General features: G+C 40.9%; 1 protein-coding gene across 4 annotated transcripts in view; it reads right to left on the bottom strand.

Annotated features, from left to right (window-relative positions):
- The window catches only part of RARB (retinoic acid receptor beta), a 321,227-nt gene that overhangs the window by 38,180 nt on the left and 259,524 nt on the right, over window positions 1–23,523 (bottom strand). For 3 of the 4 annotated variants that reach the window (XM_074900539.1, XM_074900540.1, XM_074900541.1), the window contains one exon: window positions 9,557–9,698. In XM_074900539.1, coding sequence (XP_074756640.1) covers window positions 9,557–9,698 — 142 coding nt within the window. Of the gene's footprint in view, window positions 1–9,556; window positions 9,699–19,138; window positions 19,240–23,523 lie in introns of those variants that run through there. The other variant, XM_074900542.1, reaches the window with a different exon arrangement.

The raw sequence follows: 23,523 nt of genomic DNA, 5'->3' as shown, positions 1-23,523 counted from the left end.
CAGCGGAAAGGAAGAATTCCACTTAGATTTAACTCTGAAATTCAGGTAAATGTCTCCAAAAGTCAGATAATTTCATCACATTTACTTACCAAATCTGTCTATATTGATAATAAGCAACTTCTATGGCACTGAGAAACAATCCCATAGCTGGTTAAATGCCTATCAGCTGCAGGCACTGCCTGTAGGGCTTTAAGCTACAACTTGTCCAAGTCGCTTTTTAGAGCTGTTGTCTGATTGACAGACTTTTCATAAGACCTAGATTTAAAAATTTTAGAGCTTTCAGAAACATGCAAGCATGCGAACAAGTACCAGAGTAAAGTGAGATGGGGCAGAACTGTTTCTGTTTGTTTTGGGTCAAAGGAAATTAAAAATCCCAATGCCCTATGAACTTTCTTTTTCCATTCATCAGTATTAACAACAGAGTGTTATTTAAGTTAGGATAGAAAGGTTGATATTTCTATTGCTCGTATGCCATCTAACTACAAAAAATGCTGTACACTTTCCATGCAAGAGCTGAAGAACTGGAGATTAACTGTTCTGATGCATTTTAAATTGAGCATGTGATACCAAGTCAAACTAAAAACGGAGGCTATTTTTAGAGCACAGTCCTAGGGCCAGCATCCCAGCAGGAGGAGCTGCAACGTGTCAGCCGGCTTATCGCAGGCACGGCAATGAAAAACTCCCACTGCTATAACAATTCATGCAGTGGATGAAAGCAAGCCATAAGAGCCTGACAGTGGCAGAGGGAAATCCATGGCCTCATCTATTTATGTAGAGATCTTCCTAAACCGTCTTTGTGAGAGCTTTCCGGCTTCTGAGTGCCTGCTTTCTGTCTTCCACACCATCAGCCCAGGAGTTGCTCTCCACAGAGAGGCCAGCATGAGCTTTGTTTCTTTGCCTTCTGCAGAGGCGCCTATCCTACGCAAGACCATCTCCAGTAAAGTGATCACCAGGAAGATAAAGAAGTAAATTTGCAGATACGTAAACCATCAGGGAGATGTACATGTTCCTACACGTGTTTCTTCTAAGGAGAAGGACCAAATATACATCTCCTCTGATACCACGTTCTTCAGGAACTTTCGGGTTGCTGCAGTTCAGACTTCCCAGAACTCTTGGGAACAATTTACTGCATTTCTCATGAACCTTGGCTACTGTAGATAACATTTTCAGGTTGGCCTGACAACCAAATAAGCCATGTTTAGCTTCAAGACCCAGGACACTGGCAATTTACTTGTTCCCAGACTGATATTTATCTCATCAACATTTCTCCATGCTTCAGATTCAACATCCCCCCCCCCCCAAAAAAAGCATTCAAAGGGAGAAAAAAAAAAAAAAGCAGCAGAGAAACCATAAGGTGCCAGAATAGAAAGCACAACTTGCATGGCACAATGGCAATTAGGAGAAAGAGATGCATCAATGATGCCTCGTGCCCCAAAAAAGAAAATGATCCAAATGAGGAATACAAAGAATGAACTGAGTGCACAAAGGAAGAATGGGAGCTCTGAAACAAAGCTTTTGAGGTCATGGGATTGGGGTCTGAGCAGTTATGTCTGCATGACCAAGCAAGCATGGCCGCAGCCCTGTGCTTCAGAGCGCATGAACTGGGCAGGGATCGGCTACCTCCAGATTACCCATCTGCTCTTGCAGCAGCATTGCCCAGCACAAGACAGAAAGGATAACCCTGAGTTTTGCCTGCCATGAAAGCAGTTGGGATACTTAAGAAAAGGCAAAGGCTACCTGCAATGGCAACGCGAATGCATGGAGAAAGAGCTCTTTGTATGTACAATCCAGAAAAATTCTGTAACTCCCCCACAGATGCCCCTAAACCAAGTGGGGGATGAGAAATAACAGAAAAACAACCAGATCCATGTTAATAAGCAGCCTTCTAAGAGACAGCTGCCCCAAATGCCTTTTACTGGGAAACTAACTGAAGAAAGCACATAAAGATCCCTAAAAAAAGCCCCAAATGTGTGAAATGAAAAAATGGGAAGTTCCACCTGTGTCAGTGCCACTAACTGTCCTCACAGAAGAGCCGGACCTCTAGAGGAGGTGGCACATGGCAGGATGACCACAGAAACCTGAGCTGCTAGCATCAACAAAACAAACATTAGCCACTCCATGGGCTCTGATGAAATGTGCTCCCTTAAAATAAGAAAGGGTTCAATCAAGTTTGAAGACTTTTCTAGAGCCACTGAACAGTAACATGTACGTCTCTGGAGCATGCTGCAGGTGTAAGTAGAAATCAGACTGTCTGTCCATTACACTGTTCACTGGCTTTAGTTATCTCTAAGTTTCACCTCTAATGAAAGAAAAGTTATTTGTACAAGAACTCTGTGCCATTCAGCTGAATTTCTTCAAGGACAAGATCAAGAGGTGTTCAGAAAGACTGCTAATATACAATTGACACTTTTTCCTTACTTAAAGTACAATTCTTTCAGAGCATGGTCAGGTACTGCAGTACAAATGATTAGCATAACAACTTTACAAGTGTCACAACTTTAATAAAACACGTTGTTAAGCAAAAATGTAAGAAAGGCACATATTTACAGTCGCCAAGGACTAGGATTGATGGATGCAGACAAAGGCTGCAGAGAGCACACGAGCCCTGGTAACTTCTGCCAGGATTCGTGTTGTCATAGAGACAGCAGAGAGCGATGAAAAGTTCACCACAGTAGCTATACCTTAGTGAATAAGTCTTAATGTAACTTCCAGCTGAGGACATGTAATCAATCTCTGTATGAGCTTATTGAAGGAATTCCCTTTATGCTTACTCAGTCCTCAAGAGCCCAAAATGAGGGAAAAGGTTTTAAAATATGTATAGATATTTTACAACTTTTAAAGACAAGCCAAGGCCTAGTGCTTCTTTTGGATTAAGGGGTAGGGGAAGAGAACTGGGTTTTTCGAACAAGGAATGATGTAAAACATGAAAAACTTGTTAAAGACATTAAAAAAAAAAAAAGGATGGAAAGAGTAATTCTAGGGCAGCCTGGCAAGACTGGTCACGTCCAACAGTATCTCCCCCTTCCTGGAGGAGGCTGCAGCCCTGGCATCTCACTGCTGCTCTTCTCCCTTTGGGTTCAATCACCTCATTCCCTCTTACGCTCCAAGTCACAGGAGATTCCCTGCTCTTCCTTCTCTCTCTATGCCTTTCTCCTGGCATGTTCCCTTCCCAGTGGCATTTGACCCCGGATTTATCTTCCCGCAGGGCAGCAGTGCCCCCTGACCCTCGCGGGGTCCCTGCTCTGGGCTCAGTCCCACCACGTGGGAGGTACAGGACGCTGGAGCCAAAAAGAAGCAGCACACAAACAGTGCCAAAGATTGTTTATTGGCCAGGGTCTTCAGTTCTTAGCTTACACAATTATGGGTTTTCTACGCAAGAAAGGGGGGAAAAAAAATTGCAGCACTAGTGTGTTATGGCTTAAAGTTACAGCTATTTGTGTAATACCTGAAAGGCAACGAACAGAAGATAAAAAAAAACCTTAGGACACCATTCATGCATTTCCCTAACATTTTAGTATGTAAAGATCAGACTAATTACCAAACAGTCTTGAGTTGGGCAGGGTTCACTAATCACGCTCTGCTTGAGGAATTAGGAGAGAATTTACTTAGCCACATCATGAAAGCTGCCAATAAATTGTTCAGCTGGAGAGTTAACATAATAAAAAAAATCATTTTTTATGTTATTTTCTTTAGCAGTTTATTAATTGCTGCCTGAAATACTTTTCTGAAACACAACGAGCTGCAAATGAATTCATGGGCTATTAATCTGCTGTACACGGCACTGGAGGGAAAGCTCATTAGGTGAGTTGATGCAATTACTGCTATTACATAACCATCTTCACAGAACATAGAGTAAATTATGAATAATAACATTCAATCTAAGTTGCTTCTTTAAACATTAAAGCTGGCAAGTGAAAGCTATGCAAAATCAGGGGGAAAGGCTAAAACACAAAAGACGCAGACCCCAAAAGGAGAAAAGAAAAGCAGATCTGCTTCTCTAAAGACACCAAACAGATGCAAAAAGCAAGAGATGTTTGTTTAACCATAGGAAACAATGGGCAACAAGTAGAACTCAGTTCTGTAGAAGAGAATTTTCATTGTATATAAATATTTTTCAGCCACCCAGCATAACATAACAAAGTGTGCATTATCTCTGGCAGAGGGCTGACTGACACTAGAGCACTGTGGTTTTTGTAGCAGGAAGAACCTTCATGTTGGCTTTGCTCTCATTTTAATAAGATTCCCCATCAGTGATATTGAGCATTTGGCGTTAACTTTTAAAAGTTCCCAGTGTCTCTGCCTGAAAAAATAAATACAAGCATTCCTATCTAACCAGCAACTGAAAAAAAACCCCAACCCAACCTTACAGAACAAAACGAAAAATCCATGATCCATAAGGCTTGCTGTTTCCCCACTATATGATACTCAAATTCTTAATTTAATTGGTATTCTCACAGTTTGCATCTTTCATCTTCAAAGCACAAATGTCTCCCAGGCCCTGCTAAAAGATTCATTTTTTTTACCTCTCAAGGTAGGAAAACTAGTCTAATCAGCTTGTAGTGTTTAGAGAGAGGAATTAGTCCCAGAACAGAATTCAGGGTTTTGTGATTTCCACTCTGATATTTAGCTCATGCCTCTCAAGAAAGCAAGGCAAGTCAGCAGGCGAGGTAACCATGCTGGAATTTTTGAAAAAGCCCCCAGCCACAGTGTGGTATTTACGCATTTAGTTAAAAATCTAGCCCGTAGCAAAGCAGAAGCAATTCTTAAATCCAGCCCTTTCTGCTGACTAAAAAGAATAAATCCCAACTAGTTCTGAGTAAAAGTGTCTAAACAAAGATTTCATGCATTCTAATTAATTCACTTTAAAATTACATCAGCAGAATCTGCATGAACTTCTCAAATGCAACTAAGCAGACTAGCTCTCTGCTTAGCCACTCAGTGGAGATGGAATCGCGCTTCGCTAAGGCGTCTGAAAGAAAAGGAAACAAATATAAAATAAAAAAATACAAACATGACAGTTCTTCAAGTTGATGCTTCCTGGTTGCCAATTTAAACCAGAATTAAAATAAGTAAATCAATTCATTCTGTTGTTCAGCAGCAGAACGTAATCATATGTTCTGAGAAGCATGAACATTTAAATATTATAAGACTTTGAAGTCTGTGACAAAGAGTAACAGACATTTCTGTGCAAGTTTAAAAAAACACAAATACAGAGCACAAAAACTGGATTCTCTCCACTTCATGGTAATTCCCCTGCATTCCCTCCCTTCCTCCTTCCTTTCCTCCAGGGAGGTTAATTGTAAGCAGATTTAAAAATTTGAACATTGCTTCACTGCACTGAAGCAATCTGGAACAATAATTCCGTGCCTTTATAAACATAATTTTGCTCTATTAGAGCTCACTGCAGATGAGGTTTATGCCAGTATGGAGTGTTCCTCTGCATCACACTGTGGTATGTGGGCTGGGTGTGTGTCTGACGGGGACCCTGAAGACTATTAAGCACAGTGACAGTCCTTGCAACCTGCAAATTTTATAAAAGAGGATGGCAGTGGAAGGGCTGCTGAGCAGTAGTGGCAGAAGGAAGCTCCATTTTCTTCCCCCTTGTACCCTGCAATAAATCCAGTTTAGGTTTTAAGGGCAGGCTTCACCTTACAAAGCGTATGTTCCATCACCCTGCTTGAAAGAGTCCATTATTGTTTGAGAGTTTTGTCCAGCTTCCCGCGTGCTCCCTTAATTGCAGGAGGCAGCGCCGAACGTGTGACCCCTTGCCAGCTCCCAAGGACCAAGGTCCATGCATCCAGGCAACAGTCTGCTTCTTGCTGACACCTGGGGTCAGGCCAAGGATGGTGCTTCAACATCAGCTTAGAGATCACGTAATAGAAGGGCAAAGGTTAGTTTCCTAAGGCTCTCCATCACATAATGAGCCACTGTCAGCCTTAGTAGCCTTCTCACTTCAGCAGCAGCAAAAAAAATATAATCCTGTGTGATCACCTTTTGTCTCTATAGGTTAATAAAAAAAAAATAGCAGGCTGAAAGGGTAAGAAGGATAGAAATGGTTCTGAGTGGGGATCAGAGCCTCAGCTGCACCTACACGCTCCTGAGCATGAGCTGAGGTAGGACAGCCATACCACAAACCCAAAACCTGATGCAGTGCTGGTGGAGGGGTTGCCTGTTCCACTGAGAGCTGCAGCTCAGGTTGCAGGGACACAAGCTCAGCAGTTTCTGAAGGAGAGGAATCCGATGAAAGACAGCAGGGCTTTATTTCAAGCTGTGTTTTGCCCTGTTGTGGGATGATAAGACAGTCATCACTAAGTCGTTTCCCCTCACACCCTTTGTCTTGCCTATCTGGAGCACAAACGTTTTGCAAGAGCAACTGCACAACTAAAGACAGTCCCTGCACTAGTGGGGGATCCAGTTTCAGCGGGTCTTGCAGATACTATCACACGGCAAATAGCTCCACTCCTGCCCTGAAGGCAGTCTTGTTATTGACCTCTCTTGATCAGATCTAAGGAATAACATGGGGTTGAAGATAACTTTTTTCCCCTACACGAACAAAACAACCTATAAAGAAATGCAAATCTGGTGCATTCCTTCATCTACTCACTTCATTCTCTAAAACAAGATAAAAGCATACTAGGAATGCTCAGTACCCTCTTCTCTTCCAAAACACCTCCATTCTTAAAACCATACTTTTCACACTGGCTAGGCAGCCAGTTCTCATCTCATCTCTGATGTTTGTGTGCAACGCTCATTAAACTCAAAAGGAGTCGCATATGCAAGTACTTTTGCATGCCCTTTAAAGGCAAAACAAATAAACACAGAACTGTAGCCTTTAAACACAGATTATCCTGTATACTGAAATTCTCCATTTACTCCTTCCCTTAGCTCCTGGGAACAGACCTTGCGGTTCCTATTTGCAGCTGCCCAGCACGACTACTTTCCCCATTTGGAACTGGTTTGAGCATTGTAGGTTTGTTTCCCTATGAGATTTCTCTGACACTTTTTTCTGTCCTTTGTTCCTGCCTTTCACGATACAAGGTAACAGAACTGTAAGAAGACAGAAAACCAAAATGTGAATAAGGTGCTGGGAGAAAAGAAAAATCTCTATCTGGTAAGAAAAGGCCCACTGGCAAATGTGCCTTTGTTTACATAAACTTCTAAAGAAATGGAGTTGAAACCTAGAGATATGTATGAAAGAAGGTCATATAAGAAAAAAGTTTTTCAAATTTCTTAAGAGATTAAAAGCTCCTATTTATGAAGGGATAACACAGAATAACTTCAGACTTAGTTCTTAAACCCAGAAGTCAAGACACACTGCATTCAAACTGATGACATTTAAAATAATTTCTCTATTCCTTTGCAAATGCCTCCTACAGAAATGCAGCCAGAGGACATCTCTCACTTCTCCCCAGTATCCTCTGTCCCCCTCCAACCTGCTATTCCCCTTTCAGTGCCTGTAGTGGTTTGAGATAAAGACAACTGCCAAAGGGCAATTTCACTCAGTTCACCCAAGAAAATAGGCAGAGCAAAATCTTAATTCTTGCTGGCAAAGCTCCAGCTACCCTATGGGAGAAAACAATCCATCACCTAAAAGGCAGTAAGTCTTTATACTTTACCCTAAGTAACTTTGGTTAACATGCTCGAAATACTGCTGATATTTCCAAAACCTGCTCTGATGTGACGCTGTAGCATTTAATAAGATTACTACTTCACGTCAGCAATAAAATCCTTAAGAATTCAAGGACAATAAGCCCTCAGGTGAGAAAAGTGTTTTTTCTTCTCTTCCAAACTGCATCATACTGTTTTTATGAAGGAAAAAAGCTTCAAGAGCACAGATATATATATGTGGTCAAATAACTAGCAATAAAATCCTCTTCATTCGATCTTATGTCTTTGTCCATCTTTCTATTTAGCCTACCTTCTCCTTTACTCCCATCATGGTCTCCACTCCAGTAAATCTACACATAAGTATAGATAAGTGCACTTCAGGCACATGAGAAAACCAGAAAACCCAAGGACAGTGAACTCATGGAAATCCTAAGACGTCCTCCCCCAGTTGCTTGAAACTTGATGCTGTTTTCAATATCAACTTCAGATTTCCAAAAAAAAGAGTTGGAAACACTGCAAAGTGGTCCCAAAGATGTACCTGGTTCTTTCTCTGCTCTTCAACACTCTTCCTCCAAGATGAGAGGAAGGAGAGGGTGAGAAAGAGAAACAGGATACAACCAGGAGGGACCAGCGTGACTTCGGCTCCTGCCCAAGTACAGAGAAGGGAACTACTCAGAAGTCCCACGCAATTCAGGAGGGAGAAATGCTGAGGATGAGAACTGTTAAATCACAGTTTGGGCATAAATGTCTCATCAGTGTCTTTTTTTTTTTCTAGTCTTAAGTCTCCCCAAGGAACTCCTGTGGGTGAATTAAAGTAAAGAAGTGGTGTTGGGCAATTTTTCCCTTCTCTTATGCACATTCTACAAATCTCTGTAGCGTTTATTACAGGAATTGACCAACCGAAATCAGGAACATCACTGCTAGAGGTAAAAACCCTCCACAATCAAACAAATCACTACACCAAATACTTTTTTCCTACTGCAATCACTCCAATCAAAAATGAGAAAGTTTCAGAAATATTACCCCATAGGAAATTGAGAATGGCTTTATTACCTAAACTTCCATGCTTGACAGGAATATTAATAAACTGGAAAAAGAAAAATCATGGATTTCTACCTAAATATTTTTAAAATGTTAAATGACAAATTTCTAAGAAAGGAGGGAGAGGAAAATTATTTGGGGTTTTTGTGCACTTGGTAGCACTTTCACATAGTCAGGTTTACTGGCTTTGCAGGTTTAGAAGAGGATTTGTCAGCTCATTTAACCTTTCAAGGAGGCTACAACCAGTAAGAACAGAAGAAGACTCAAGACCATTGTACCGTCAGTTCTGTACAATGCCACAAGCTGACACTACCACTAAAAGAAGGACCTCTGTCACAAGCACCTGCATTGGCGTGAGGGAGAAAGTGTAAGGCTGAAGAAGGCTGCTGCCTGCTGCACGAAAGCCAGCGGGAAGCCCTCGTGACATGACAGCCTGGGCTAATACTGAGCCCAGCAAAACCACGAGCCAGTCTACAGGGCAGAGAGAGGACTGAAACTGAGTTTAAGAAGCCAGTGCTGTTCCCCTTACACCCTTGCCCCAAGAAGTAATTTCTAGAGCAGATGGGAGAGAATCTAATCTTAGAGCAAGTATCTGTGGGTTTGTTCTTTTAGAAAACCCGTCGAAATTGCCAACTTGGGCGTTCTCACACACACACAGGGTGGCCACACCGCAGAGGCAGCATGTTGCACTAGAAGTTCTTAACTGATGGCATTTTGGCTGCAAAGTAAAGGACTCAGAAGTTTGGGAAGTACAGGTCTGAAGTTGTGTACAAAGCTGATACTCCTTTCTCTACATATGAACGTAAATACTGGCTTCAATGCAGAATTGTGTCATATTCTTTTCCTTGGGACTGCCACATATATATAGGATAGGATGAACAGTAAGCTGTTTCTGAAGAGAACTTACATTCTTTGGACATTCCCACTTCAAAGCACTTCTGTAGTCTGCAGTACTGGCAGCGATTTCTGGTAACTTTATTGATAACACAGTTTTTATCTCTGTGACACGTGTAAACCATGTTCTTCTGGATACTTCTGCGGAAAAAGCCCTGAAATCAAGAAAAAGAAATTAAATAAACTTTTGAGCTTCCCATAACCCTTAGAGACAGGCACTAACATTGCTTTAAAATAACAAAATAAATTCAAAGCTATGGCATCTTTAAAGACTCGGTCTTGTTATAATTTAGTACTGTCCCTTGCAATAGAAGACTCATCTCTTAAATAAAAACTAATTAAATAACGCAACCTAAGGCCAGAATAAACAAAACTAGAACTAGTCACAGCATTCAGGAAATGAAGTCCTAGATTTTACTAAAAAGCTAAAATAAAAATGGTCTGGGTTTATGGATGTAGTAATGAGTTGGGTAAACAACAGCCTTCCTAACAGATCCACTTGGAAGTCAAACATTCATCCAACAACTGACAGCCTCTCTCAGCTGAAAGGTCCCCTCTATTTTTGTTACTACAGAGATTCTTTAGTTTGAAGGCTGCACGTAAAAAGAGAAATAATTTGAAACCCAGGTCTCTTAGCTGCTGGAACTTCTACAACAATTAATGAGGCTCCTGCAGGTGGAAGAGTTCCAGCATCAGCTTATTGAGCTGTGAACTTGTAAAAGTTGCCAATTACAGCATTTTTTTCTTATTCAGATACAGCTGTGAAAATAATCAAGTAATTACAATGATCTTGAACAGAAATTAAACAGAACTAGAGGTCTGGTTTGAACTTAAGGAACACCATTTGAATGGATGCTTCCTTTGGTGAGTAAAAAAGAAAAAAACAGCCACAAACAGTAAGGTTAGCTGGCATGGAAAAAAAGGCAAAAACCAAGTTAATTTCTTTATCTTCACTAAAACCAAGCTTTAGATAATATCATATAATAATGAAGGAAAAAAAAAAGATTACTTTAAGCATTTTAGAGCTCAGCCCGCAGATATTCAGCAAAAGTATTTCTGCAACAGACATTTGGAATTTTGACAGCACTATTTAACCTTCTCACTCAGATTTTGAAAATCATTACAGCAAGCACCAAGGTCAAATTTCAGTCAACATCGTAGCATTATGGAAGAACAGTTAGCAATTTAATATTTGTTGGAGGGCTTGAGAGGTTAAAACTTTTCAACCAGCCACATGTTTACACCGTACAGGGAAGCAGTAAACTTGCTAAGACAATAGCTCTGTGCTCACAATGCATTTTTCTAAAGATGCAATCATGGTAAGCTATAAAATTGGCTGTCCTAGAAGCACTCACTGAGATATGCGAGTAGTTCAAAAGCCCTATCGTCCAGTGTTAACTGTGAGAGTTTCTGACCATATGATCAGGGAGTGGTAGGCAGGCACAGGCAGTAAGGGCTGGTCATAAATTCCTTGCACACCCAACATGCTATAGATGCTAATGTTATGAAAATGCCTTGAATTCACTCAGAGCTGAAAAATGCCTCCTTAATCACATAACCCCAGGCAACAGTTTTCTGCAGCTCTTGCACAGGCAAGCCTCATCTTGAGGTTAGCTTCTCTGATTTAGAAGATACTTAATACTACCATCAAAGAGGTAAATGAAAACTTTTCATTTCTTTCTTTTCCTTAAGCTCCTGGAAAGAGAAGAATTTGAAGCTATTTGTCAAGACAATTAAAACCTTTTAAGTTATCAATAACACTGCTATTTTATATTCCACGCTTTTGATCATTAACACTACTTGAATCCCTGCAATGGCAAGTATGGCAAGCGTGTGTACATTTGATTACTTGATGAGAAGAAAATTTATGGTAATATTCATTTACTACTTTCTTGTTTTGATATTCCCCTAATTGTGATGCCTGGCTCTATGGTAATTGCTGACGATGCTAACTAGAACAGTGAGGAGTCTATGGTATCTGTTTTGGTTTAATTCAATAGACAGAAAGTGAGAGAGCTGTGCTGGTTCAAGGGTCTCTATATGGCTTATTCCGTCACCACTTCTTAGCTAGAAAGAGGTAGGGAAAGCCAAGACTGGTAGCTTCCCCTGCAGTCACCCCAGCTTAATCCAGTGCTGCACGTAAATTAACACTCACAGCCACTGATGGAATAACTGTCCTACCACCAGCCTGACAGGGCAGGAAACAAAATGGCCCAAATGAACAAAAATTACCCTCTCGTGCAGCAACTGCCTCGCCACACTGAACAACTGGAGTAATTTGAAGAAAACAGCCTCCAAAACCTCTTTGCCTGCACGTGCTTTGAGGCAGAGGCTGCTGTGCATCCATGCTCAAGAGACTTCTGGTTTACTGACACAGCTCCTACTTGAAATGAAGTATGAGCTTCAAAAATGTCACTCAGTACAGGGAAAAGAGGAAACAGCCTCCTCCAAACATACCTGTACTTCACCAAACTATAACCGGTAGCTAATGGCACCCACTGATTGATAAGTTGTTCTGATATTTAGACGCAGGTTCTGCACACTTTTGTCCTATTACAGCCCATCAGGAGGGAAAGCAGGCAGCTGTCTCAGTCCTTACCACATGAAGTTGACAACACAGCCCAACAGAAAAAGGTGATCCAACTTCTGCAGACAAGAAGTACGAAGCATTCGTGAACTCATTACTAATATAAAAGGCTTAAGAAAAACAAACCCAGAGAAAGCAGTTCTCTGGGTCAAAATGAAGACAGTCTCTTCAACAGCTTAACCTCCCCAGGCAATGTCCTACACAGAGTGAAAGATATAGATGAGGATATTATTTGTGGAAGCTTAGACTGTTTTACAAATTATTTTTTAACACCTGTATTTGATTTTCTTCCTGCAGTTACTCATGAAACAGAAAGAAAAATGAACTTTCTTACATAAAATATTCAGGTGAGAAAAGGTATAATGTGGTCCTGCTCAAAACTAAGGACATGTTTCTCAGCAGTATATTAGTGCCCACTCTCCCACTCTTCTTCCCAAAGACAACACTGGGATACTATTTCTACTAAGACTTGTGGCAAGCTAATTTAAAAACCTCAGCAATGTCACTGAAAAGATTTGATCTTTAATTTTTTCTCCAGACAGGCACTAAGAAAAATGCCCAGATTATAAATATAATTTTGTTTCTTTGCATACAAACCCCAAACCAAAGCCATCAATGGGGGTGTGACAGGAGTTAGCACCAGGAGGCGAGGAGCATTTGCTGGGCACTGGGGCTCAGTTTCCCCAGCTGCCTCCATAAACCTGGTGCTGTACAGCCACAAGTTTTGGGTGGCACTGCAAGCACGGTCATGACCAGAAGCATTTCCTAAATCTGACATTGGGCTTAAAAGTCAGACAATGTCCTGTCTACCCCTCTGCAGAGGTTTGGAACTCACCTGCTTTGGTAACATGCAGCTCTACAGTGAGAGAAAACTCTGCAGGACAGGGTGATGGGTGAAGTGGGCACTTGCTGCCCAGCTAAACAGAAAAGCACATTTAAACCATTTCAAGGCTGGGTTGCAGACAGCACAGGTATCTGGCTTAACTAAAAATAGCAAAGTCAGAAGTAAGCTTGAGTTTTCCTCCAAGTGCTTTTTCTCCAATGACTTCCATCTGATCTCAGAACCCCAACAGTTTCTTCAAAAACCAAGAAAATCTGAACATGACCTAACCTTAAGACGTTCTCAAACTTCAGACACTTTCTCAAACACAGTAAAACCACCACTGCTTATAAATTAATCAATTTCTAGTGCCTACTGGCTCTTGGAAAACAAACTACTACTTACTGTAATACATTCATCTTGAAAGGAATCTGTTTGGCTGAATATTTACATGACCAATTTTTTATGCAAATATTTTAGCATCCTGTCTAAATTAACACCCTGTGACAGGAGATGAGACATTTCTGTGCCAGAAACAAGCACAAATGATTCTTCCTTTGTAATTTAAAATGCCTTATGAATATATATATATAAAAACCCCCTGACATTCTGTGAGACATAAAGCATTACTGTCATATGTAATTGTTTTCAATAGCACCTACAAGTACCTGAATTTAAAGTAGAGGGAGTTACTGAAGGCTGATCAGGAACAGTGATTTGCTCTAATATTCCTTTTATCCACAACTTTTGAAAGGAACATGAATCTTGAGGTTTTATTTTAGCAAAGACAAACAAAGCTTTGCAGAAATCACACTTTTGAATTAATTCCATCCTTCTGAGCTGCTTTTATCAGCATCCTTTACACAGAGCGTTTTGGATAAACATTTCAATTTTTAATCTCATCTTTTCTGTGCACCATGCCATGCTCCTCCCAGGCCCACCAATCTTGTTATCTTAATGGATGACAGATAGAGTATCACTCTGACCATGCCACATTAGGCGTCCTCATTTACCGAGTGCAAGGAAAAAATGCTGAGTATAAATTATTCAGAAATCTATTGTATCAGCGTGTGTTCTCTGAGCATCCACCACTGGCAGAGCAGACAGATTATTTTTCACTTTTAATTGTGTTGATATCTTATCTGCCGCACTGAAAGCAGAGAGTGATACGTGAAACCGTATGTATCAAGCAGCAAATAAACTCAAGTTTACTAGGTCTATTGCTTAGAACTAAATAATCTATTTAGTCAATCTAACTTCCACACAATACCAAAAGAACCCACCTCATCCCACTCACCACTTACTTTTGTTGTATTTGCCTGCGAGTGTGTCAAAATTAAAGAGCTCAGTATAGAGCAGTGGTGCCCACAGAGAATGTCAACTATTTCAGTAATATTTTGAATACTATTATGCCACTGAATATCTGAATACAAAGGAGCTCATTAAGGATGAGCCCTTAAGACAATGTTAAGTGTTTAAGCTTATGAAGTCTTACAGAACTGTTAGCATGAACCTTACATATCTGATAGGGAATCTACACAACTCCCTCTCCCTGTCCACTTGATTTAGGAAAGTCAGATTATTTAGAGCTCAAGTCATGCACATTGTATGAAGAGATGGATCATTTGATCCCAACAACGCCTTAAAAATATTTTGCCAGCATACAGCATGACAATCTTATTTGCAGATGTAGAGGGTTTACAAATTGAAAACCTGCACTACCAGCCAGGGACAGGGTAATCAGCAGAGAAGGACTATTGTGAGCTCAATCTGTTTGAACAGCCTGTGTGGTTCATCTGGTTCAGCTCTGATTACCCCCAAACACAGTAGCCATCTATGTCTCCTGAAGATACAGAGGACGTTCTTTGGTGAATTTGCAAAATAAGCTTCTCAGTGAAGTGTATTGCTACTTTATCATAAAAGAAACAAAGGAATAGGAAAGACTATTCTATGGTATAGTTTACCAGTCATTTATAAACTTTGATTTACTGAGCTCTGAAGGGAAAGATAAAAACCAGTAACAAGAGAAAAGAAAACGTAGCCCACAACATACCTGAAACCTCTGCCATCAGCTTTATTTTGAAATAGCAGCTGTACAAATATGTGCCTTTTTATACAAAACAAAACTCTTTGTGATGCATAGCCTCTTTTTGATCTATTTATTTTAATAATTCAAGTTACCCTCTATCCTTGATAACCCTGTAAAACATACTTAAGCAAGGTAAGAACACCGTCACTACTCTCTTTGGAGCATCAACAGAGACATTTCAGGTCTCTCTCAGTGAAGAGACCTGCACAAAACTACTTTGCTCCGTGTCCAGGGAATTGCCCAGGTACATTCATGAATGGAATGTGGTTTGCAGTATTTTTATTACAGGTGGCAGCAGTCAAGGAACAAAAAACTCCTTCCACACAAAGTCCTGGTAGGATCAGCGATCAGGTTAGGACAGAGACACACAATTTGCAGTTGTTAAATAGGAATATTTTCTCTGAAAGGCCTCAATAACATACAATCTCACAACTAGAGTTGCATTGAAAGGCTTATAAAAGACCTAAAAGCCCCAGCATATGCTGTTAAGTGATTCTGTATAGTACAAAAGACACTGTAAAATGGCTGCAGCCAGAACAGGAGACCCCACAAGTAATGACAGCTGCCAAAGCAGCTATCTTAAAGGAAGCTAAAATGAGCATATTCCCAGTTGCACAGCACTTTTCCGGGATGTCTGCACTGTCTATCACGCTTTGGAAATCATGGCTTGCAGAATAAACAAATTAATTGTCTGACATTGTGGCTGGAAACCACCGCCAGCACAAAATGGAAGCAGCTACAACAATAAGTAGAGGAAGGCTGGCTGCCAGGAAGTGGGAAAATTGTGCTGATGATATATGTCAGGGCAGGACAGGCAGATCTTTGCAAAAACAAATGAATAAATGTTATTAAATGTCAATAGCTTATAGCGAGCACCTAGAGATGCCAGCCGCCTGGCAGCAGAGGGGCTGGGCACCAGCTCGCCCTGGGAAGTGCTCTGGGTTTGTTCATCGCTGCTATTCCCAGCAGAAACTCTCTGCTCGCCATCCACATTTCATCTCGTCCAGTCATTTATTCTGCAGATGAAGAGCAGCCATAACCTTCCATGGCTGAAGAAAAACAAATTTGCTATTAAACCCAGGGTTGTTCTGTTTTGTTTTAAATTGACAGAACTCAAAATGCTTCATAAAAATAAGCAGGTGTTATCCCACATCTCGCATACAATAATACAGACTTGTGGACCTAAGAGGAACGCACTAAGGGGAAAATAAGGCCTATTCTCTTTACATTATTTTTTATGCAAATGGAAAAGTTTGAAACATTTCAGAGTTTTCTCATTTCTTAAAAAGAGAAAAAGGTCCAGAGGACAGGGACAGGAAGATGAGGAAGGTGTCACCCCTCCCTAAGCTACCAAAATGGGGACACTTATCTGCAACTGTAAAAACTTCTCCAGCAAAGGCAGAGCAGACCATACTTGATAAATCCTAATAGTTTCTAAGGTGAAAAAGTCCTCGTGGGCCTCAGAGGGTAAAAAAAACCCACCTCAATTTTGACGACAGAGCTTGAAAGAAATTGCTCAGTGGCTACTAATCCAATCAGCTGCTAGCCACTGCTGAGGCTGGAAACGAACCCCATTTTTCATGGTGCTCCACATGCCAATACATCTTCTGATTCCACAAACCTCAGCCTAATGTTAAAAACATGCTCCAAACCATCAAAACATTGATTTTTTTTTTTTTTTTTTTTCTGGGGATTTTGAAACGCTTCTGTTGGCCAGCTGGCAGAGACGCAGCTACTGACAAAACAGGGTAGATGCGTTGAATTGGTTGCAGATCTGCAGCAACCAGATTTCTCCAGCAAGGGTACTGCAGCATCCCTAAGACTACACAAGGATTTCACCACAATTTCGATTTTCACTGAACTCCTGACCTTTTTAGCAAACACGTCAAAGTCTCCAGACAGAACAGTCATCACCTTGAACAGTATGTGAGGGGAAAGAACGGCTGAGATTTTCTGCTTCTCCACTTCAGTAATTTAAACAGAGAGGAAGGCGCTGGTATGCACTTCCATCTGCTTTCTCCAAATTAAAAAAAAAAGAGAGATGAAATGTATATAATTAAAAAGTTACAGTTAACTTCCTTTCAGTAATGTCTGTAGGATGATTTTTGGCCTGCTAGGAAACTCCAGATGGGAAGAGTAATGAATATAATTTAATATGAATAACAGGAGATCAAAGAAATGCTTTTCTGAGTTGCAGCACACTGAATTATTTCACACAGTTTAATGGAGAACTCAGGAATGAATTATTGCATTTTGCTATTTTCTTATGTTTTTGTTTATGCAAATCAATTCCCTTTAACCTAATTTGTGGAGGACCAGACCTATAACCCAATAAAACAATAAAATGTCACTAGGATAGCCATACAACTGGCTAGCACTTATCCAAAAGGCTATATGTTGTTAACTGCTCATCGGTTTTTTCCTCTCTTCCCCTCCAGTACCTCAGGATTTATACCACCAATTAAGACAATAATGAGTGCCCCAGGTTGACCTCCCAGGAGCAAGAATTAATTAAGCGCAGTATTTCTTCGTAAAGAATGACACTTTTCCAAACCATTTATGTAGCTGCTCTCTTGCATGGAAACACAGTATCAGGACTTTCCAAACTGCTATCCCGCAAATGTATGACTGACTTTGGTTTACGCTCTTAATTTGGGTCTTTCTTTTTATCCATTGGGTTTTCAGATGGTTGTAGCAGGGGGACCATCTTCCAAGTACAGTGTCACAATTTTAGTAGACATACATGGGATGTTTTTGCACAGAGCTACAAAGGAACGACACTAAGGAACAGCTACTCTAACAAAGTAATAGACCTCCTAGTAAAAACAAATAAAAAATCCCCGCCAAGCCATATCCATGCAGTGACATGCAGATTCCTGCAGAAGGCAGGACAAGGAAAAAACTCATGTTAGCTATATGCTATTACTAGGCTGCAATTACTTTCAGTAGTCTCTCAAATTAGCCTCTCCATTTAGCTGCTGGCAGAGATGGAAACATGTGAAGAGGAAAGGGCAAGCTCAAACACAAACCTACATGGGAGCAAGAAGGTATGTGCATGCTTCAAGGAAAATCCCTGCACGGGCAGGCTTTGCATCCTCCTCCTCCTCCCCTTCCAGCCTTCAATCACCACAAAGGCTTGCTGAGTTCCCACACATATTTGGCACCAGTTACTTATCAGAAGAGGCACAGGGACTTTCGTTAGTTGTCAGCCAATACAAAAATCCCTGCATTTCTGCGCCATCTGAAATTTATAGACGTGCTAGTTTCTAACCCACTATCAGCAACTGAATGTTTACAGCTCAGCTGAAATAATAATGCAAACTATGGCGCAAATATTTATATATGCCTGCAAGCTGGTTAAAGTGCAATTCCCCTTGCTCTAGCAGAGCAATTTGCACAGTTTGCGTGCACAGCCAGCTGTTCCCTGCTCAGCCCAAGCCCGGCCAGCCGGGTGGGTGCCTGTGGGTGCGGGCCCAACACACACCTGCCAGGACAGCCCGTGAATTGCTGGCTCTGGCCGTGCCGCAGCATGGCTCCCCCGTCTTCAAGACCGTGTTTCCATTCTCTTTGTCTGACCTGGGAGGAGTTTTAAAATGTGCCTGATCTGCATCACAGAAGAAGTTTCTGAGAAGGGATAAAGTGACATATGAAAACAATGCAGAAAGCAACCCAAAAATATTCAGAAGAAATAACATGGACATAAACATGCCAAAATAAACCAGATGTCTTGAGCATTATGCTTCCTGGTATGTTTTTTCAGGCATCCATCTGAATGACTCATCAACCCACGTTCATTATCTCCCCACAATTTTTTTTTTTCTCTTAGTTTTGACAACTGATCTCTAAACAAATATGTTGTATCAGGTTTCTTGAAACATGGCAAGTAGTGTCTTGTACTTACTACTTTATGCTACACTCTCATTCCCCCGCATTCAGCAACAAAGAAACTCTGCTAATACAGAACTACCCACTAAAACCTTGTAAAATGTAGAGTTGAGTGAAACTTCGATGCCTAGAGACTAGAAAACAGAGTTTAAGTAAACACCCACAAATATGCAAGTCTGGCTCTCTAGTACTGGCAGTAGTCAAGGAAAATTACCTTTCCACACTGCAGCTGAAACTCATTACTGAAGGCGACAGCAGAGGGATGACTTGGAGCTGGACCAGTTTGGCGAACCCACCATTTTTAGGAGTGAGATGGTGGCCATATCCCTCTGCACGGCTCCCATACACAGTCAAAGTACACACTATCTAACCAGTCTCAATAACATGGAAAATCCGGCTGACAAAAGGCTGAAATGCAGTCTGTGCCAGTGCAAGGGATTAGCAACCACACAAACAGAGCCAGAGGGATCAACTGACTAGTTCCTCCAAGCAATAAGGACTCTTAAGGTAACACTCACTGGAGATATGCATCTTGTTGCAAACACTGACCTGAGACGCTGAAAAAGCAGCACAACTTACAGGACAAATGCTGCCTCCAACTTGCCCAGTGTTGGGAACCACTGTTCATTCAGCCAAGCCACAGGGAAGCAAGGGAAAGGCTGGGACTGGGCAACTTTGACAACAAGAAAACATGACCTTTCAGAGATGAGTGAATGAACTGGGGCTGATTAATCTAACACAGGAAAATCTTAGCAAGATGTTTTCCTGTTTTCTCCCTCCCCTGCCAGACTTTAATCAATGGCCAGATTCAAGCACAGAGCTCATATAATCACAAGACGATCCTTCTTTCAGTTTACAAAAATCACATGGACTTGGCGTAAGAGAAAAGGTCTTTTTAGTCAGCTCATCCATTTGGCTCCTGGGTGCTGTGCTTGCAACTCTCCTGTTCACGTAACACTCCCTTTCTTCTTTCCTTTCAAAAAAATAGATAAGTTTTCCTTTTTGTTTCCTTACACACACCAGTCGCTGTGCATCACTATGGAAAAACGTGGACTGGTTAAGACCATTTGCAGCGGCATATCAGCAATGCCTTGATCCCCTGATCCAAAAAAGAAAGGGTGGAAGTGGTAGTGCTCATTCATTTAAAAAATGATAGGCTGCAGAGCTTTCTCTGAAATGCTCTGCTTAAATCTTCCTAGATCTGGAGCGCTGCCACTCTTTTGGACCAGAAAAAAGCACGTGAGGATCACAGCACAATCTGAAGCAAGGACCTAATAATTTGCACATATACTTATCATAGGCGTGTAGGGCTCCAAAGAAAGCCAAGCACCCCAGAGACAGAGAAGACCTCTCCCCTGTTGGGAAGATTCATCTGGAGAGCAGCCAGCCGGGACACTTGCAGGAGGAGTGAACAGTAGCCCATCGGAGAGACTGCACCACGGCTATAAATCTCTGCTTTCCCTGGTAAGCGCCTGGGAGGAGGGAGAGGGAACCGGCCACAGCTGACAGTAATGGGTGCTATTAAATTGTCACTTTTAAAGAGACTCTGAAATGGGAACAAACTTGCTCCGTAAGCATTTGATCAGTCTCGCTGCTGCCAGGCGACAGCAGACCCTGCTCATGTGCTGTGGCTGGGGGCTGCTGGCTCTCCCCTCTGGCGCTGGAAGGGTCCCCAGCAGTCGCTGGGGTTTGCTGTAGCTGGAGTGAAATCACTGACTGCATTTACAGCCAACCAAATCTATGGTTTTTGGCACTACTCGAAGCTGCCGTCTCACCTTGTAATTTATGTATCCGTTATTCTAGATAGGGGATCCAGAAACAATATACCTTTTCCCTTTTAAACATAGGTATTACGATACAGTTTTTATTGCATAGTAACTTTTCCCACTAAAATATATTAAATGAGAAATTTTAACTGTGGCCATGTGAAATCATAAGGGATTTTATACACAAAAATGTCTTTCTACTTCTCAGCTGTCTCCTGAATTGAGCTGTGGAAATTGTGGGGACTCCTGCATATTATCAAAGTGAAGAACAATTTATGAGTAGGGACTCTGAATGTTTGGCAGACCAGCTGCAGCAGTATACCAATTAAACAGTTACTATACCACTATACCAAAACTACCAATTACAGTGCTGGATGCATGACTACAAGATACATAACACTACAAGAAGGGTTTTTTAAGTGCAGTACTGAGCTGCACAGATGTCACAGCTAGAGGTGTCTCCTGTATATGGAAAGTTCCACTGAAATAATCAGTACAATACAAAGTAGGAAGAAGGACACAACACATATGTCCTTCATGCAGAACTCAAGAAACAACATATCCATACTTAAAGACTATGGCAAAATCCAGATACAAAGAGGGATGGACAGGAACATGGGTATAATCTTAATTTTGTCAGTTTCTGATTTTGGAATGGCTACTCAGAAATGGAAGAATTTTTTAGTAAGGCAGTACACTTTCTTATGAGGTCCAGCAAGCTATCCTAAACCTTAAATTCAACAGATCAATTGCTTGTATATTCCTCAATGTCTCATTAAACAGTTCCTTTTTAAAAAGTTCTAGACTCAGAAAATGAAAGCTAGTTCATTGTAATTTTACACATCTATAACTGCTGCTCAGTAAGCATACATAAATATGGCATAGTATGAAAAAAAAAAAAAGGTAGGCTACTACTGTTAATAGAAAATCTCAGAGTATTTCATTTCTGAGATGTTTGCTCAGATATCCATATTTCCTTGTCTGCTGAATTACCTCTGCAAACAATACCTTTAAAGATCATATTATAAAATGTTGTATTAAACATGGTAGAAAGCTGCATTTCTTTCCTACACTGCAGCAACGTTCTGCAAGTGCACAGGACAGCCTGTACTCCACATCTATAATTAAAGTCCTTAAACTAAGAGAGCCATGAAATAGATTGACAAGATGAGAACAAAATAAAAGGTTTTTCTCCCTCTCTTGTGAAGAAAATTGAAAAAGTAAAATCCATTAGAATCTATTTACAGGAAAATCAAAACACACTCCACATCCATTACATACAAACCAGGGGACTTCTTGGCAGGCAGGTGTACCACCCTGAACCGCGGCCCACCTGCTTCTGGCATCTCTGGTCAGTACGTCATGAAGTGATTTGCATAGACAGAACTTTCACATGTACATATAATTTACTTAATTCTGTTGAAGCTGCTGCAAGCCATGTGCACGTTACTGAGCTGTTGTGTGAACTTCAGCTCTCTCGGCCATCTGCTAATAAGCCGTAACAGCCATAGGCAGGTGGAAGTTGGATAGAAATGTGACAAACACAACTCAAGGACTCTTCAGTACCTACCTTGGTGCGAGAAACCATGATTGAAGCCCAAGGCTCAGGTACATACACATGTAAATTTGAAGTTTCTTCTTTTTATGGTGTGTATTCTCAGGTATAGAAAGGAACCGACATTGCCAGAAGAGTAAGACTCAACAATTTTAGTTTAGTAGTAACAATGAAAAAAATATAGCTGTTACGGACTGGCCAAAGACTCTGAAAAGATACGCAAGGTCAGCATGCATGAAGGTTACGTCTATATTAGGAAATGCTCTTAGGAACAGTCATGGGCACTATGGCTGGCTCACGTATGATGGGAAAATCCACATCTAACTTAGTTAACTCCTTTGGCCTCTGAAATGGGACAGCGGCATCCAAACTGTCCACAGGAGACGGCCATGTGGAAAAGGAACAGCCAGAAATCTTCCAGGTACACAGCACGGCAAAGCGGCAAAACGTGGCTGGTCACCAATGCACCATAGTTTAAGAGTCTGATACTGCCGTTCTTTTTTGAGAAAGCCTTCACTGATGGTATCACGAATTTTGCACAAGAAGAGAGGGCAAGATTTAAGACAAACAGTTATATGTTGTTATTTGACAGTTTATGCAAAATAAGAGAGTAGTTTCCAGTTCCTGTTTCCACAGGACATTAGCCCTTGTGCTCACAAATAGCTGGAGCAGCGTGGTTAGCATACTTAGAAAGTAATTTGGAATCTCTGCACAAGGGCTTCGAACATTGCTACACAGCAAAGTGCTTACAGTTTAAGATCAGATGATATTAATAGTATGCAGAAATGTATCTCAAAATACATTTTTCACCTTCTAAAAAATGATTTGTTGATTTAGCTGAAACTAGGAGCAATCTTCTATGATTTGAGGAATTTTTCATAGCTCTGCAAGAACGACAGCATGCATCTTTACTGGTGGCACTGTCACTTACTAATACATCCTAAATGGAGACAAATACAGCTTGATCGTTCAAGCTGATCTGTATTTTTCTTTGAACCAATAGAAGCTTTCACAATTGCATTGCTGCAAACAATATTACTTCTTTCCCTGATACAAATCATACTGTGCACATATTTTCAACTTTACATCTCTTTTACTTTTTGTTTCAGTTATAGTTGATTAAAACATGCCAGGAAAGCACAGTCAGACAACTATACAGAATATAAGCTAGTTTGATGAAGCTTGCTTTTATTTCTTAGTGTTAGGTAACTAAGAAAATTCTATGTCTGGATCCTTAATTCCCAATAAAGGGCTTAATTATAATTACATTATAGCTAG

This window comes from Athene noctua, chromosome 2 (assembly GCF_965140245.1).
Source record: "Athene noctua chromosome 2, bAthNoc1.hap1.1, whole genome shotgun sequence".
In the NCBI taxonomy this organism is placed as follows: domain Eukaryota; kingdom Metazoa; phylum Chordata; class Aves; order Strigiformes; family Strigidae; genus Athene; species Athene noctua.
The sequence above is the reverse complement of the archived record's forward strand: the minus strand, read 5'-3'. Positions and strand labels throughout refer to the sequence as shown.